The 16539-nt window shown below is 39.2% G+C and overlaps 2 protein-coding genes across 2 annotated transcripts; one reads left to right on the top strand and one right to left on the bottom strand.

The window, feature by feature from the left end:
• The first annotated feature begins 668 nt into the window (after window positions 1-668).
• Window positions 669-10333, top strand: LOC120799922 (pre-mRNA-splicing factor ATP-dependent RNA helicase DHX15). The gene is made up of 14 exons (XM_040145453.1): window positions 669-861; window positions 3249-3591; window positions 3691-3884; window positions 4006-4165; window positions 5091-5309; window positions 5409-5576; window positions 5756-5842; window positions 6093-6242; window positions 6387-6495; window positions 6597-6788; window positions 8293-8415; window positions 8959-9149; window positions 9603-9772; window positions 9893-10333. The coding sequence occupies exons 1-14, from the start codon at window positions 797-799 to the stop codon at window positions 10008-10010; spliced, it is 2289 nt and encodes a 762-aa protein (XP_040001387.1). The 5' UTR covers window positions 669-796; the 3' UTR covers window positions 10011-10333.
• Window positions 10334-11375: 1042 nt separating this feature from the next.
• LOC120799923 (solute carrier family 22 member 7-like) lies at window positions 11376-14443 on the bottom strand. The gene is made up of 9 exons (XM_040145454.1): window positions 14063-14443; window positions 13790-13908; window positions 13564-13718; window positions 13248-13416; window positions 12688-12811; window positions 12394-12500; window positions 12013-12227; window positions 11798-11906; window positions 11376-11586 (listed from the first exon to the last, which is right to left on the bottom strand). The coding sequence occupies exons 1-9, from the start codon at window positions 14441-14443 to the stop codon at window positions 11376-11378; spliced, it is 1590 nt and encodes a 529-aa protein (XP_040001388.1).
• Window positions 14444-16539: the final 2096 nt, after the last annotated feature.

Here is a 16539-nt window from a genome sequence, read left to right as displayed (position 1 = left end):
AAGGACAAAAATTCCCTGCTACCCGTCTCGCAAATGTGAATATTTGATATTTTCCAAGTTTTTCTATGACAGTAACCTCAACATTTTGGGGTTTTTGACTGTTGGTCTGAGAAATAAAAACAATTTGAATACGTTGACTTGGGTTTAGGGAATAATGCTGAGCCTTTTTCTCACTGACAATCAACGACAATCAATTGATTGTTAAAGAAAATACCTGCCAGATGTATTGATAATGAAAAGATACATTGGTTGCAGCCTTACAGTACTTCTGCGATGGGACAATACTACCTTGACTGAGGTTTTTTCTCTGTGTTATGGCTTGACACAGAAAAAGAGTGGGAGCAGTTTGATGGAATCCAACTTCACAACAAATGAGCAAAATATAAATTGAAGCAGTTAAGGTCTTAAAACCAGATTTTGAGTCCCTCTACAAGACTGGGGCTGGGAGCCGTCATAGCTGATATTGTACTTCAAGTGGTGCAAACTTCTTACAGATTTGCAGTTAATCAAATGATGTAAACCCAAAAGATAGGGAGCAAATCCAGGCCTTTTCGCAGTCTAGGGCCCCTGGACGGTTGCCCGCTTTGCCCGTTTGGTAACCCAAAACACCCGGAGCCTTCGGAGGTGGACCCTCCAGACCGGCAGGTGGCAGTAAATGAAGTCTGTAACATCTAATGTGCAAAGAGGAAAAACACTCCAGCACAGGAATCAGGAAACCAAGTTAGTTGCATATCGCCCGGCAGAATTGGGTTCGCGTTAATTGATTAAAGATAACCCACATTATTCCACCTCAAAGATGTCCAAAAGACATCGCCTTGATTTGGGTGATGACTACTCCTCCAGTAAGAAGAGGTCTGAAGGGTAGGTGAAGCTCCACAGTTAAATGGCTGTGTAACACTCCGGTGTTAACCGACTGTTAGCGGATGCTAGTTAACTTGGCTAACCATGGATGTAAAATAGGAAACGAGACAGTACCACATTAGCTGTTAATGTTGTAGCTCTGATCTTAGCTGCTGCCTCTCAACGGCATCTCGGTGTTCCTCCGGTACGCGGTATTAAATCTGTTTTATTTAGTGTTAATTTAATGCAACAAGCTAACAAACAAAGCATCAGCGTTACCTTCACCGCTGAAACACGTGTGTGTGGGGCTAACCTTGATTTAGCGCGGTGCTAAAAACCTCAGCTAGCCCCCGTGAATTGAATTAAGCCGACTAACATTAGCTACAAAGAAGTAAACTATTATTTAGTTTATAAAACGGCAATCTAGGTACACTTATAAACGATCAAATTAAGGTCTGGTAACAGAACCAGTGCACTAGCATGTTAGCTAACGGCACTCAAACAGAACAACGAACACTTTTTTTTTTTTTATAATCGATTAATCTGCCAACAGTTTTTCTCCATTAAATGATAGACTGGGAAAGCTGTGAACATATCTTAAAAAATATTAACATTGAAACAGGTTTGAGTTACTGTAATCATTCCACCTGTCCAAACCAGTCATTATAAACAACCCCTTCATAAACACTTTGAATGTAGGGGATAGGGGACCCAAAAAAAGCTGTATTGAGAAATTATCAAATTAATAAATAAAGTTGATCAAGTAAAGAGTTGATCAAATCAAATGGCTGTCCTCCAAACCTGCTGCCTTTGAGTATAAAAGTCCCTCGTTGTTTTTCCCTGTTGAGCCCCAGTGGAAGAAGAGTAACCAATAGAAGGGGTTTTGTATTACAAGCTGTAAATTTGAAAATGAATAATAAATTTGATACGCAGTTGAACTGGCTCTTTCAGACAGCTGAAGCCTCATATTAGATTCAGCTGAACTGTTGAATACCCATTGCACTAAACAAGGAGGGATAGCGGATTTTGTCCCCCATCACTTGCATTAGGAAGGGATTTTGTAATGACCGGTAGGATTAGGAGGAATGATTCCAGCTATCAGAACCTGTTTCAATGTTCTGAAGGACACCTGACTGTTGCTGTCGGACAGCAAAATGGCAAAATGTGAACCTGTCCTCTAGTCAATTAGTTGTGTGGTTTTTAAAATGTCAGAAAAAAATGCTATCACATTTTACTAGGATCAAAGGCGATGTCTTCAAATCTCTTATTTTATTCAATTAATGGTATAAAACCCAAACATATTCAGTTTACGGTGATATGAGGATATAAAATCTGAAAAAAGCACTTTTTCGCCTGAAAAATTACTCAAAACAATTAATCGTTTATCAAAATAGTTGCAGATTAATTTTCTGTCGGTTGCCTAATCGATTTATTGACCAATCCTTCCTTCAAAAAGGTTATAATGTGAAGTTTTATTTGAATCTTTTAGATTTAGAAGTTTAGAGGTGTTTATTTAATTTTATCTCATTTTAAAGGTTGTGGTGCCGTTGAATATTGTTGCGTTATACTGACATGTGTTTTTAATATTTTGTCCAATCCATCAATGAGGGTAGGCTAATCAATTAGGGAACATTAAGTTAAACCAACACTTCTTGAAAAATGTCCCAGCCAAAAACAGAAAAGGCTCAGGAGCCTTGGCTCCTGGGTCATCTACTAATCATAGGGTTGGCGGATTGATCGCCAGCTCTTCTTGTCCACATGTGTCCAGACACTGAACCCCAAATTGCTCCTAACGGTGGGGCCAGAACTTTGCTTGGTGGCTCGCTGCCATCACTGAATGAGTGTGTGAATGAGAGGCAAAGTATAAAGCGCTACATGAATGCAGCCGTTTAGTAATATTTATTGCACGCTCTGTTGTATTAGACTGCATTTGTTTTAGCTGGATGTACGTCAAAAACTGGCAGCCAAGTGTACATTACAGCCCAACCATTAAGACCACCCAGGCCAGTCTATTGGCTAATATTAGCTTATCACAGATATATCAGTTTGTATAATCATTGAAAAAGCGGTTTTTAAGGGATATTTATTAAAATGAACAATTGCTCGGTCTATTGTTATCAAATTTTAAAATCCAGTTTGTCGGGCTGTAATCTAAATAAAACAAGTTAATGCTGCATCATGTGATATTGGAGTTGTGGCAACGGAGGTTATCGCTTGCAAGGCGTTCACATGGGAATCTGTTGCATCGCTGCTATTTATCCCACGTAAAGTGAATGCAGCATAAGCTCTACTGATACTTACCCTTTGCAAATTTGACAGTAGTATAGGCAGAAAATCACCAAACAGCTTTATAATGGTTTCTTAACAAGGGAAATGTTCATAACAATTTACTGCCCTGATGTTGACAGGAGAGACCGGGACCGCGACAGAGACCGCGAGGACCGCTCCAGGGACAGGGACCGAGATAGGGATCGGGACAGGGACAGAGACCGGGACAGAGACCCCAAGCCTTCTAGTGCGCCATCTAACAGCACGGCAGCCGTGGCAGGCTTACAATCCCTCAAGCAGATGGTCGTGCACCAGCAGATCAATCCGTTCACCAACCTACCGCACACACCACGTTACTACGAGATCCTGAAGAAGAGGTTACAGCTTCCAGTGTGGGAGTACAAGGAAAGCTTCAGCGATATCATCACACGTCATCAGAGCTTTGTCCTTGTTGGAGAGACTGGCTCTGGGAAGACGACACAGGTCTGAAATGCCATAAATTAGCCTGTGTCTTATGTGCTGGACACTAAAAGTTTGTGCAGTGCAAGCTAAAAGCCTTGTAAACTTTCCTTCAATCTCCAGATCCCACAGTGGTGCGTGGACATGGTAAGAGGCTTGCCTGGTCCTAAGCGAGCGGTGGCCTGTACTCAGCCCAGGAGAGTGGCAGCCATGAGTGTGGCTCAAAGGGTGGCAGATGAAATGGACGTCATGCTCGGACAGGAAGTCGGTTACTCCATCCGATTTGAGGACTGTAGCTCTGCCAAGACTATACTAAAGTAAGCGATTTAGGGTTTGCTAATGCACAGTAACTGCTTTTCATAGGCACAGAGTAGTGAGTCTTGTTTGTTTTAATCCAGAATGTCTTAATCTACTAAATCATGTCTGTTGTTTCTTCAGGTACATGACAGACGGTATGTTACTAAGAGAGGCTATGAATGACCCGCTGCTGGAGCGATATGGTGTGATCATTCTGGACGAGGCCCACGAGCGAACTCTGGCCACAGACATCCTAATGGGAGTGCTCAAGGAGGTTGTGCGTCAAAGACCAGATCTGAAGGTATTTGTTTGTATTTGTATCTGTTCATTTTTGAATAAAAAATTATAAATGATTCTCTTGCCCCTTGATAAAATAGGAAATACATGCTCTATAGCACAGCCTGGAGAAATAAGCCTATCCTTCTGATTTTTTTCACATTACTCTTAACACACCCAGCTCATTTTGTGTTAGATTTTCAAAAACAATTTACTCGGTCTCACTGAATGACAAAACAGGGCAGTAGTTTGCACCTATTTCTTATCTAAGCCTCGTTCAAAATAATAGTTTCTGTGCCCATTAATTTAACAAACTACAGCATTTTTTCCTCTCGATCAAACAAATGTGATTTTAAAAAAAAATCTACCAATATACAAAGTTACTGATGCTCAAAAGGACCGTGTCAGAGATTTTGCATGTGTTGGGCCATTTACAACAAATCGAATATACTTTAAAGCAAACCATGCTGACGTGTTGTGGAAAATTCAATATATTTTTCCCATTGTTTCCAGGTTCCACTGTTGAAACTTGCTTGAGTTGTGTAATCCATCACACTGAAATTCAGGTCTGCATTAAGTTTTGTTAAAGAAACATGATTGTGAGGTATTGCAGCCTGCTCCTTCTAAATCAATCTGCAGTGAAACTGTATTGCCACCCAGTGACGAAGGAACATGTACAAAAAATGAGGCAGACTTACTGTTCCCTGTGATAAATTACACAACTCAGTCGGATTCCAAGAGTTTGCAAATAGATGTTCATACTATATAGAAATGAAAAGAAAAAAATCTATAACTATATATTTGAAAATGGTCAACAAAACTGTAAAGTATGTGATTTTTTTTTTTTTTTTTAATGTTAGGGGCTAAAACTTGAAAACCCACTGGTTTGGTCGTTTTTAAACAAATATGACAAGAAAAAGAAACATGAGCTATGTTTTCTTCATGGACAGGTGATCGTCATGAGTGCCACACTAGATGCTGGGAAGTTCCAGGTGTACTTCGACAACTGTCCCCTGTTGACTATTCCTGGGCGTACACACCCTGTGGAGATCTTCTACACCCCTGAGCCAGAGCGAGACTACCTTGAGGCAGCAATCCGCACTGTCATCCAGATTCATATGTGTGAGGAAGATGAAGGAGACTGCCTTCTCTTCCTCACTGGTCAAGAGGTAAGACTTATGGTGCTGCCACTACTGGTCCAGTGGGAACCCTTATTATTGACATGTCTGTTTCTTGAACAGCAACATTAAATCTAACTTTTATTTCAGGAAATTGATGAGGCCTGCAAGCGGATCAAGCGTGAGGTAGATGACCTTGGACCTGAAGTTGGAGACATCAAAATCATTCCACTGTATTCCACGTTGCCACCACAGCAGCAGCAAAGGATCTTTGAACCGCCTCCTCCGAGGAAGCCCAATGGTGCAATAGGAAGAAAGGTGAATTTTAAATAACAGATAATATAGATTTAATCTCAATTACAAAATGGTTTTTTAAACCAAATCAAATGATGCATTTTTCTCTTCTTGAATGACTTCACATGTTGCTTCCTTTTGCACCGACTTATCAGATTCTGATAGTAGATGTCTGACAGACTGTTGCTGCTCCTTCTTTTTAGGTCGTGGTGTCAACAAACATTGCTGAGACTTCTCTGACAATTGACGGTGTGGTGTTTGTCATTGATCCTGGATTCGCCAAACAAAAGGTGGGCAAAGAGTGACTCGCCTCACTGGATTTTTTTGTGTAGTTTGCTCTGCTGATTATGATTTAATTTTACATGTTTTGTCCCATATAAAATCTTAAATTTGATTTTGGTTAATTCTGTAAAACTTATTAATATATATTTATAAGTTCTGCTATCTCAATTGATCCCTTTTTCCTTCGGTTACAGTGTAAAAACACGGTAATCTCAGGTTGGCTATTTTACTTAAACATTTTTTCAAATGTCTGTTCAGGTGTACAATCCACGTATTAGAGTTGAGTCTTTGCTCGTCACGGCAATCAGTAAAGCTTCTGCCCAGCAGAGGGCGGGACGAGCCGGCAGAACACGTCCAGGAAAATGTTTCCGCCTCTACACAGAGAAGGCCTACAAAACAGAGATGCAGGCAAGTGACCACAGTTACATGAACAGGAGGCACATAAATGCTCAAACATACTTGTGTTGATTCATTTTTCAGTGGCTCCTTGTAGTTGATCTTTTCAGAATTATGTTAACAGATACATTTAACGCTGTAATAATCCCTCTCCAGGATAACACATACCCTGAGATCCTTCGATCCAACTTGGGATCAGTCGTGCTGCAACTGAAAAAGCTCGGTATTGACGACCTGGTGCACTTTGACTTCATGGATCCACCAGGTGAGTCAGTCTGGATTAAAGAATACTAAAACATCCAAAGGTCTCTAGTTAGGCAAGACTGTCTTGACCTTTCTGTGTTCCCTCCCTCTCTCCCACCACAGCTCCTGAAACACTGATGAGGGCCCTTGAACTGCTGAATTACCTCGCAGCTCTCAACGACGACGGTGACCTGACGGAACTGGGCTCCATGATGGCGGAGTTTCCCCTGGACCCCCAGCTGGCTAAGATGGTCATTGCCAGCTGCGAGTTTAACTGCTCTAACGAGATCCTTTCCATTACTGCCATGCTGTCAGGTAATGCCCAGGACTGGGCTGACGTCTTCCTTGCCCTCTGTAGGCCCAGTCTCTTGGGGTTAAAAAACACTTCAATTCACTAGCGGTGTTGAAATGAAGTGTCCCACCTAGAATTTAGTTTGTGTGCAGCATTTTGGAACACAGACGAATAAAGGCAGGACTATTAAGCAACTGTATAATTAATTTCGTATTATTTAAGATTTATTTATATTTTAATTCCCATGAAAGTCTTGATGTGGCATCTCAAGCACTTCAGTCAACACCTTTTGAATGTATAGATATGTAATGGTGTTAAAATAGAGAAACAGATGCATCTAGCATCTAAGAAAATTGATGATGTCATCTCGAGCAAGTATGTAGCAACAAAGTATTGGCCCAATGGCATATGAAAATGTTTCTTTAATTTATTTAAGCCATTTGGCAACAAACAAGTGCAGATTGTTATATCGAGTTACCCTCTGAATTGTAGTAGCATCTAGATGTGAGAAAGTGGCAAATATTTGGGGGGTTTTTTGTTGTTGTTGTTGTTTTTTTTTTTTTTTTTTTTTCTTTGAGGATGCACACAATATAAAGGTTCAGACCAGTATGGGCCTCAGTTGAAGTTTAACCAAATTTAGCAATGTGCAAAAACCTTTGAAATACTGTTTTACTCCCCAAACATTTTTGACTACCTTGCTTTGCATCATGTGGTATCTGAGCCTGTAGTTTGTTGAAGAGTTGTGCAACATATTTAGTTCTGATTTACAAATATTTGAGTTATGTAACAGGAAGCGCAAGTTTTAAACAGACATTTTCATTGTTCCTAAAAAAAAAAAAAAAAAAAAAAAATGTATTGGGAATATATTGTATGTCATTGTCAAAATCCTTTTTTTAATCCACAAATTTAGTTTTGGTTGGAATGCCTTTAACTGTTTCAACTGACAGTCAGTTTGTTTTTGACTTTTAATTTTAGGTTTTAACTTATGTACAGTATGTTTATTGAATAGAGAGTGAGGTTTGTCACAAGTGTTTCATCACCAAAGCAAGTGGATAGGGCAGGCACCACTTAAATTTTCGTCGCATTTAACTGAATTTTCTTTTCGTTGAAATATATATAAGGATTTTTAACTCTCATCATTTTATATAGTTATCATGTGTAGCCTGGAAGTATTTTAGTTATCTGCTCACTTAAAGGCCTAACCTCATTGTGTCTCAATACCAAAAAGTTAAATATCTGAACGTTGAAAAGTTAAACATTGCTGGTGTCCCTAACACTTTGTAGTTGTGTGAAAACTCTTGTTTTACAGATGTGGTTAAATGACCCCCTCTCTACGAGCTAATAGCCAATACAGTTGGGAATGACCATGAGAAAAGACTGCAGCCCCCTTTGATAGAGCTTGTGGTCCTGCCCTGTCCCAACGCAGTGTCGAGTGCCCTAGCATCATAGGCTTTGCTCCATTTTTCTGTGAATGTTTGACTCATCCCTATGGGCGGCTTTGTTGGGGCCCATACCAACCTTGTTTAGTCCCACAGTGTTTTGTCCGCCCCACGGAGGCTAAGAAGGCAGCAGACGAGTCCAAGATGAGGTTTGCTCACATCGACGGAGACCACTTGACGCTGCTCAATGTCTACCACGCCTTCAAACAAAGTGAGCTCCAGTCTAAGTTCTGATCCATATTCTTATTTTCTGTTTGTGTTTTGGTTTTTTTTTTTCTCACCACCATGTCGCAACACTGAAATGCTTGCACTGATAACAATAAAGCTGCGTTTATTAACCTTTTTGGCCGCTTTGGGTGCAACAGAAGAAACCCAAATAAGCAGACAGTAACATAAACATTCATTTGGACTCCAGTATTCTATCCAATTTAGTCTCCTCCAACTCATGAGGAAAATATGTCCTCAGCTTCAGGTGCAGCTAGAAAACCGTGATTAGAGTGAAGGTCGGGGCCAGAAAACCAGAGCATTGTCCCAAAACGCACTAAATCGCTTCGTAGAACAAGTTTGGAAGATAATTCTGTCTCACTCATTATAAATGACCCCTTTCACAATGCACATTTCATCCAGTATCAATATAAAAAACATTGAAAAGTGCAGCTTTTGTGTTTGCTGTAAAAATAACATCAAAGCTTCTCAATCCCGTTTTGAAAGTGTGAAGACCTGACAATTAACTTCCTTCTTATACTTTTTCCAGACCACGAGTCTAACCAGTGGTGCTATGACAACTTTGTCAACTACCGTTCACTGATGTCTGCCGACAACGTGCGGCAGCAGCTGTCCAGGATCATGGACCGCTTCAACCTGCCCCGTCGGAGCACGGAGTTCACCAGCAGGGATTACTACATCAACATTCGCCGGGCGCTCTGCACCGGTTTCTTCATGCAGGTGAACACACAAGAGCAGTAGCTGAAATGTTAATAATACACGCAACACCTAAAAGCAGTACATAAACGTTTAAAAGTAGTTCACAACGCACTATAATATAGCTGTAAGTAAATAAAATGACATTTTGAAGAGTTTATAAATAAACACTATTTGCCAACATTTGTATCCTCTCCTTTGAAGATGTATTTTACATTATAACTGTGTTCTACTATGTTGTCATTCATTTATCTGTTTATACAGTCTCTTCCACTATATAGTGCGAAATAGACCATTTCTGAAATGTTTACATGCTGCTTATGGATTCTAAAAAGAGGGCACTCCAATATGTCTTTACAAGAATATTGCTAAAGTTTGCACCAGTGATGTTTGTTTACTAACTAGTCGAGGTGTGTGCGTGCGTGCGTGTGTGTGTGTGTGTGTGTGTGTGTGTGTGTGTGTTGTTCCACTCTGCAGGTGGCTCATTTGGAGCGCACAGGTCATTACCTCACCGTGAAAGATAACCAAGTGGTCCAACTGCACCCATCTACAGTTCTGGACCACAAGCCCGAGTGGGTGCTCTACAATGAATTTGTCCTAACCACCAAGAACTACATCCGCACTTGCACAGACATCAAGCCAGAGTGGTATGTGTGCCGAGATTTGAAAGTTTGAGCAACACAGGTTCATAAAGATAAATTAATGTAACTGAGCTTTGGCTTTACATGATCTCACTGACAGAATTAATCTTCTTTTTTTTGATACAGGCTGGTGAAAATTGCACCCCAGTACTATGAAATGAGTAACTTCCCACAATGTGAAGCTAAAAGACAGCTGGAGCGAATCATTGCCAAACTAGAGAGCAAGGAGTATTCCCAGTATTGAACAATAGCCAAGAAGTGTCCTGAAAATCAACTGCGTACTATAGTTTTAGATCTTTCTGTATCATTGTATCTTAATGTTTGAAATTTGGCATTTTGATTTTTATAGTTTTCTTTTTTTTCCTTTTTCCCATCCATGTTAATTCTGTAACTAAGTGTAATGTCAGATGAAATATCAGCAGCAAATATTAGACCTGGCTATAAAGATTTTCAAAAGGAATATCAGAAACATGTCATTTAGATGTGGTTGACTTTCCTTTAGAGGATTGTTGAGTCATAAAAGATTTGTGCTTGCTTTGTTTCTTTAATAAAGGAGCTTTGACTTAATTTCTGTGTACATATTAATTAGTAAAACCTGTTATCACAAAAGTTGTGTGGTCCCTGGTGGCGTTTTATTTTCATTTTTTTTGCTTTTGTGTCGATACTAATTTGGGGCTCTATATTGTTAAAGTACATGATATTACTTGTTATAAAAAATCATCAAATTGTTAATACGTTATGTACAGGTTCTTTAAAATTCTCAGCAGCCGGATTGTTAGTATTCAACTCACCTTTTTTGTATTACCTAGCATGGAGCTCAGTTAATAATATCATCCAATGTACGGATTAAAAATGGAGTGTTTTCTGGTTTAAACCTACAGGAAACAAAATCAGGTCTGAGGCACGTTTCATTAAAGGAGTATTTTATCAAAAATGTGCATTTTGTATGGAATTGACTTCAGGTACCCCTGTTTACCATTTATACATAGTATATAAATGTAATAAATGGTTTATAACATTAATAGCAGTTTTAAGGACATTTCTAATGTACAGTATTTAACAATTACAAGTTCTCCTAGACACGTTTCATTCAACTGTATTTCACTATATTATTCATTATCTGTTAACATACCAGTCTCCACTTAGTTAGTTTTGTTAACCACTACATTCATAAAAACTTAAATCTGCTTACAACTACTACAACACTTTATGTCCCATATGATAATATGGGACATAAAGTGTTGAACAGCGATTCCCAACCAGGGGGCTACAAGATAAAATATAGGGGTCAAAAAATTATGAAGATGGAAAAGAATTATAAACTGCCTTTCTTTTGTCTCTGAGTTTTTGATATACTGGAGAGTTTAAGCCTTCCAAGAAAAAATATTTAAATGAAACAATCTGAGAAGGGAACATCACTCAGAGAAAAACAACAAAAACATTTTTGATCTTACTTAAAAAGCTGCTTGTCCCCCTTACCTACCTAAATATCCTTCCAACCAAACAATCTTTATATTCTACTTCAAGAATAAACTGTACATACATTCACACAGAACAGACTATTAAAAATAACTGAGTGAATATGCAGTCATGCCAATGACTTTGTTTACTACCACTGCTGTTCGACATCTTCTATGGTCTCTGGCAGGCTCCTGTTGCGTGTCTCTGACAGCATTCTTGCCACTATTCCCCCCAGTACAGCCGCGGCGCACAGGATAACTTGGGGCAGCGCCTTCCAGACGTCATCCAGTAAAAGGATCAGAGGAGTCACAGCTACACCAAGTCGAGCCATGAAGGAGTTGTAGCCCATACCATTCTGCCTAAAAGAAACATTCATAGACATTGCCCTGACAATGATTTTTTTCACTTTTAGGTAGCAAAAGAAAGCAGATCTATCTAGCTATCTCTGAAATCTTGATATAGAAACATGACGATATAGCATGTATATACAGTATGTTACAAATCTAAAAATGTGACAGGTTAGATTCGGGTTGTTAAGACAAAGATGAAAAGGAGGGCATGCATAGTTACCTTACTACAGTGGGATAGAGCTCAGAGCTGTAGAGCACAAGAGTTGTAAAGGATGCTGAAGAAAACCCTTTTCCGATGATTGCGACCACTGTCCTGACAACAGACATATCTGAGAGAGGAAGATCATTTTCTTAAAGTTGCAGCTGAATTTAAAACAACAAAATTACCAAAGTCTTGGATGTAAGTCTGTGGAAATGAATAATTATCTAGGCTACCTTTAGGTAACACAATGTTGACTCCCAGACAGATGCCAGCCAAAAGCAGAGATCCCACCTCAATGCGTCGCCTGCCGATCTTATCCAGTAAGTAGTAAACTATTATTTTGGCTGGGAGCTCAATTAAAGCATAGGTAAACTGAGTGAGATAGATACTGAGCCCAAAGCCAGTGATGTTGAAGCTGATGCCATAAAATGTAGTTGCCACACAAAACCTAGAGGTAGAGAAAGTGGAAAGTCATTAAAGAGCGTTTGAGACACATTCACAACTTTTCATCTGGATCTTTTTAAAACGTGAAACTAACTCTTTGATCCAAACACAGTACATAAGATATTTTACAACCTAAGAACACTGAGCTTAAAGGCAATGGGAATACAGACCACAGGGTACCAGTACACAGGGCCAGTTTCCTCATCTTGGGTGTTCGTATCAGATCGAGGTAAGAATAGTTCCGGTCTCTTTTCTCTGTCACAATAGTGGATAGTGTCTGAAAGAATGCAAAGCAGCATTATTCTTTAAACCATGTGATAAACAATTAAAGGATTAATAACTATAATAGTGTAATAGACAACAAAAAAACAATTCTAATCTGGAAGATTGCAGGCCCAAGACTATGTTGTTGATTTTTGTTAGTTCTCTTGATTTAATAATCGTCAGCTATGCAATATGCTAACCTCTGTTTTGAGCGTGTGAATTAAGTCCTCTGTTCGGTTCATCATGGCACATTTTTTCAAATACATCTGAGCTTGCTCCAGCTTTCCATTGGCAATGAGCCACCTAGCCGACTCTGGCATCCACCTAATGGTGAAATCAAAGATGTTTTTTAGTCCTAAATATTACATGGCAATGACTACCGCTGCATGTTTACATTAAAAACATACACTGTAAAGAATGTGTACAGGCAAAAATAAAACTAGTAAACAAAGGAAAAAGAGAGGTCGTCCACACACTGAACACAACAAGTTCCCAAAAGTTTAGTGAGGCAAGTTTTCAAGCACCAAAATCTTTGTCAGGCAAAAGTCCATTATGCTATGCTTTTCTTTGAGGAAGATCTCGATCGTTCAAATAGTTCCTTAATACGTTGTTGCGAATTTGCAATATAAGAGTGTCATTTCCCCAGGTTGAGTGTCAAACCCATACCTGGGTACATGGCACTTAAGTGTTAACCAATCACTATCCCTCCAAATAAGGCCTAAGTCTGTTGGACTAGAAGATCTCCGTTTTAGAGGCATACCTCCAGGTGACAATGGCCAAGATAAGAGGTGATGTGACACTGACAATCAGCCACCGCCAGTCAGTCACAAAGTAGGCAATGGCAGCAAATGCTGTGTTCCCAAATGTCCATGATAAGCTGTCTACCACTCCAACCATTTTCCTGTGCTCAACGTCCACCCACTCCACACCTGCAAAGAACATACATCTCAAATGTAAGAGAAAAATCTTTACTATTATGACAATACTTCTATCTTTTTTTAAACTTTCTATAGATCTGCATTTTGTAGTCTGGGCTTCTGAGGTGATATGTTTAGATACAGAACAGAAATATTTACCGAGGACTGAAGAAACAATGACGATGCCAGTGATGCAAAACCCAGTGAAGAACCTCAGCGCTGCGAACATCAAATAGGAAGAAGAAAAAGCACTTGCAACAGCAAACAGCATTCCAGACGTGTAGGACACAAGCAGCATGATCCTTCGGCCAAACCTATAGAAAGTCAGGAGGTCTCCAAATTTAATGCTTCTGATGGTAGGTAATCAATTTTAAAGCTGAATGACAAATAGCTGTGATACCTGTCACTTAAACTTCCAAAGGTCACAGCTCCAAACATCACTCCAATGAAGAAGATGGTAGCAGTTGCTTTGTTTCTTCCTTTTCGATCACACACCAGGTCCCACTTGTACAAACAAAAAAATTAAAGAAAGTCGTCAAGTTCACTCTGTTCTCTAAAAGAGACAAGTGACTTCTTCATAAAACCTCATGTTTGACAGTGGACACAATACATGTTGTTTAGTTCGTGAAATTTACACATGAAAAGTAGTCTAAGCCACCTCTGAAGTCAGAGTAGATTTGAAGGTGGTGTTATCGTACACCCATCCATTCTGGCACGGCACTGTGGGTAGGTCAGTAATGTTGGAGTAGTTGAGCAGCAGATGATACTGAGGCTCTGTGAACATGTGACAGGAGCTCGGAGTCCCATCCTCCTGGACTGGAATGCCAACAACAAGCCTCTCTTCCGCCGATAGATTCTTAAAAATACCTCCATCGTCCAGAGAGCCGATGTCGCAGTGGTGAGGGGGAACAGCGGCTATGAAGTTGTTTAGCATGAAGTGGCAGGGCAGTGTGAAGCGACCAATGAAGCTGATCACAATGATCATTATCTGAAATCTTCCAAATCCATTAATATCAGCAAGAATGTTTTCAAACCTCATTGTGGCCTCTCCGTTTGTGTAAAATATCTTCCTTTGAGATTAAAAAGAAAAACTGCTCATACGCCAATGCCTTTACTTTCAAGAGCAGCGAACAGCAAACTAGACTCTAAGACCCAACAAGGCAACCTTTGGCATTTGACTATTCCAAGTTGAAATGGGTGAATAATTTACATCACGTTACCACTAAAAAAACTCTGAAGCATTTGTGTGAATAGTTAAAACATAACGCTCAGTAGTGCATATGATTAGATTTTATTTAGTATGTTGTAAAAATTTAAAGATATTTTAATCATATAAGACAAACTTAATATACTTAATACACAAGAGACTTATTATATTGATACTTAGTTCCCTCTTATTTTACTGTTTTGTTCTCCATGAATTACACATCTATACTATTAGTTAAAATTTACAGGACCCTGGTGATTCTTTGAGCCCAAAAATTCCAAATCCAGTGAAAAACCTCATCCATTGTATAGAGAGACATAATGCTGAGTTTTAAGTGCCAGTAATAACTGTATGAAAACCAGTATTATTCTGTGTCATCTTGACAGATAACATTGTGTTAGAGATAGAAACGGGGTCAGGTTAGGTCAGCAGTGACACTTTGAGGTCCATCAACATTTCGTCAGCGGATAGTTGAATATTAACTTTGGACTATCCACTTTAGCAGTGACGGATTTCCCCCTGAATTTTGCATTTACATTATGACATAATTTTATGACTCTGTTATGCATTAAAAGAAACCTGGCAAGACAACTTAAGGAATAGGAAAGTTTGGATGCAGGTGTTGACTCCATACACATTAGACAATGCATGCTGAGTCTACCATGTAAAGTTATAACAGGTAACAAGTTTGTCTGACATAAATGAATCATTTGTTGATGACCCCTAAAATACCAAAGTACATGCAGGTCCCTTAGCAGTCCCTTGAAAAACAACAAGCTAGTTTTTATACTGTAAATTTGTAACTTTCATTGGTGATGTTGTGAGGGGAAGGAACTGTAATGGTTATAGAGACAAAAGTAATGCTTTCCATGCTGTTCTGTCAAGGGGTGTCACTGACAACTCTAGTTAAATGCAGATTAAGAGTTTAATTACAAAACATATTATAAATATAATATAAAACATACATAACAATTTAACATTCTCGAAGGGTGGATTCTGCATAATGAGTACTTTTACCTTGAATGTTGAAGCTAATTTTGTTAAGAATCCTTCTTTTTTATTGTAGTGTTGTACACCTTTCGTCTTCCTACCTCTCCCAGTTACTTGAATGTTTTTTCTTTATGTTCTCATTATTATCTTTGTCACTGTTATCATAAGGTTCAGGAAAGAAGGGGGGCAGTGGCCATCATCTAACACATGAGCCAGTGGGACAGGAAAATGTATTTATAGAGCCAAGACATCCAGTATTTAATGTCATCTAAGGAACTGAGTACAGAGGATAAGTTGCCATGCTTCTTCACATCTGTGGAGGGAACTGTCTCGGCAATGAATATCCCCAACTTCCAACACTTACAAAGGAAAACACAGGACCGAAAAATTGAACCTTGCAGTAGTCCACATGTTACTAATATTAGCAGTTTGTGAGGTGCATTAACCACCAGCAACTAAAAAAAAAAAATCCTGTATAGCAAGTAGGAGGAGACCCAATCTAAGCAACCCTGTCTCCTAGAAATTACATTTCTATACAACTAAACTGCAACTGCAAATATGTTTTGTAGGAGACATAATCGCTAGCTAGATTATGTTCAGAGGCAAAGTATTTTTTGAATGAATGAAGCATTACATTTATGAATGGGTGAAGAGTTGCCAGGAGGTCATCGGGTTGAATGGTGGGTATACAAATGCGAACGACTGTCACAACAGAGACCGGGGTTTTCGTCCAGAGTCAAGTCTTTGGTTAGGTTTAGGCAACAAAAGCAATTGGGTTAAGATTAGGGTAAAATCACGGTTTTGGTTGAATGCTCATAAATTCATATATAATATTTAAATTAACAACACATCCTCTTAATGTTAATACAAAATGTAATCCGGTCATTGAAATGTAATTTTTAGGAGACAGGGTCTAAGTTTGTCGAAGGATGTTCCAG

This window comes from Xiphias gladius, chromosome 15, assembly GCF_016859285.1.
Source record: "Xiphias gladius isolate SHS-SW01 ecotype Sanya breed wild chromosome 15, ASM1685928v1, whole genome shotgun sequence".
Classification (NCBI taxonomy): domain Eukaryota; kingdom Metazoa; phylum Chordata; class Actinopteri; order Istiophoriformes; family Xiphiidae; genus Xiphias; species Xiphias gladius.
Note: the sequence above shows the minus strand (reverse complement) of the source record. Positions and strands in the feature narration are given on the sequence as shown.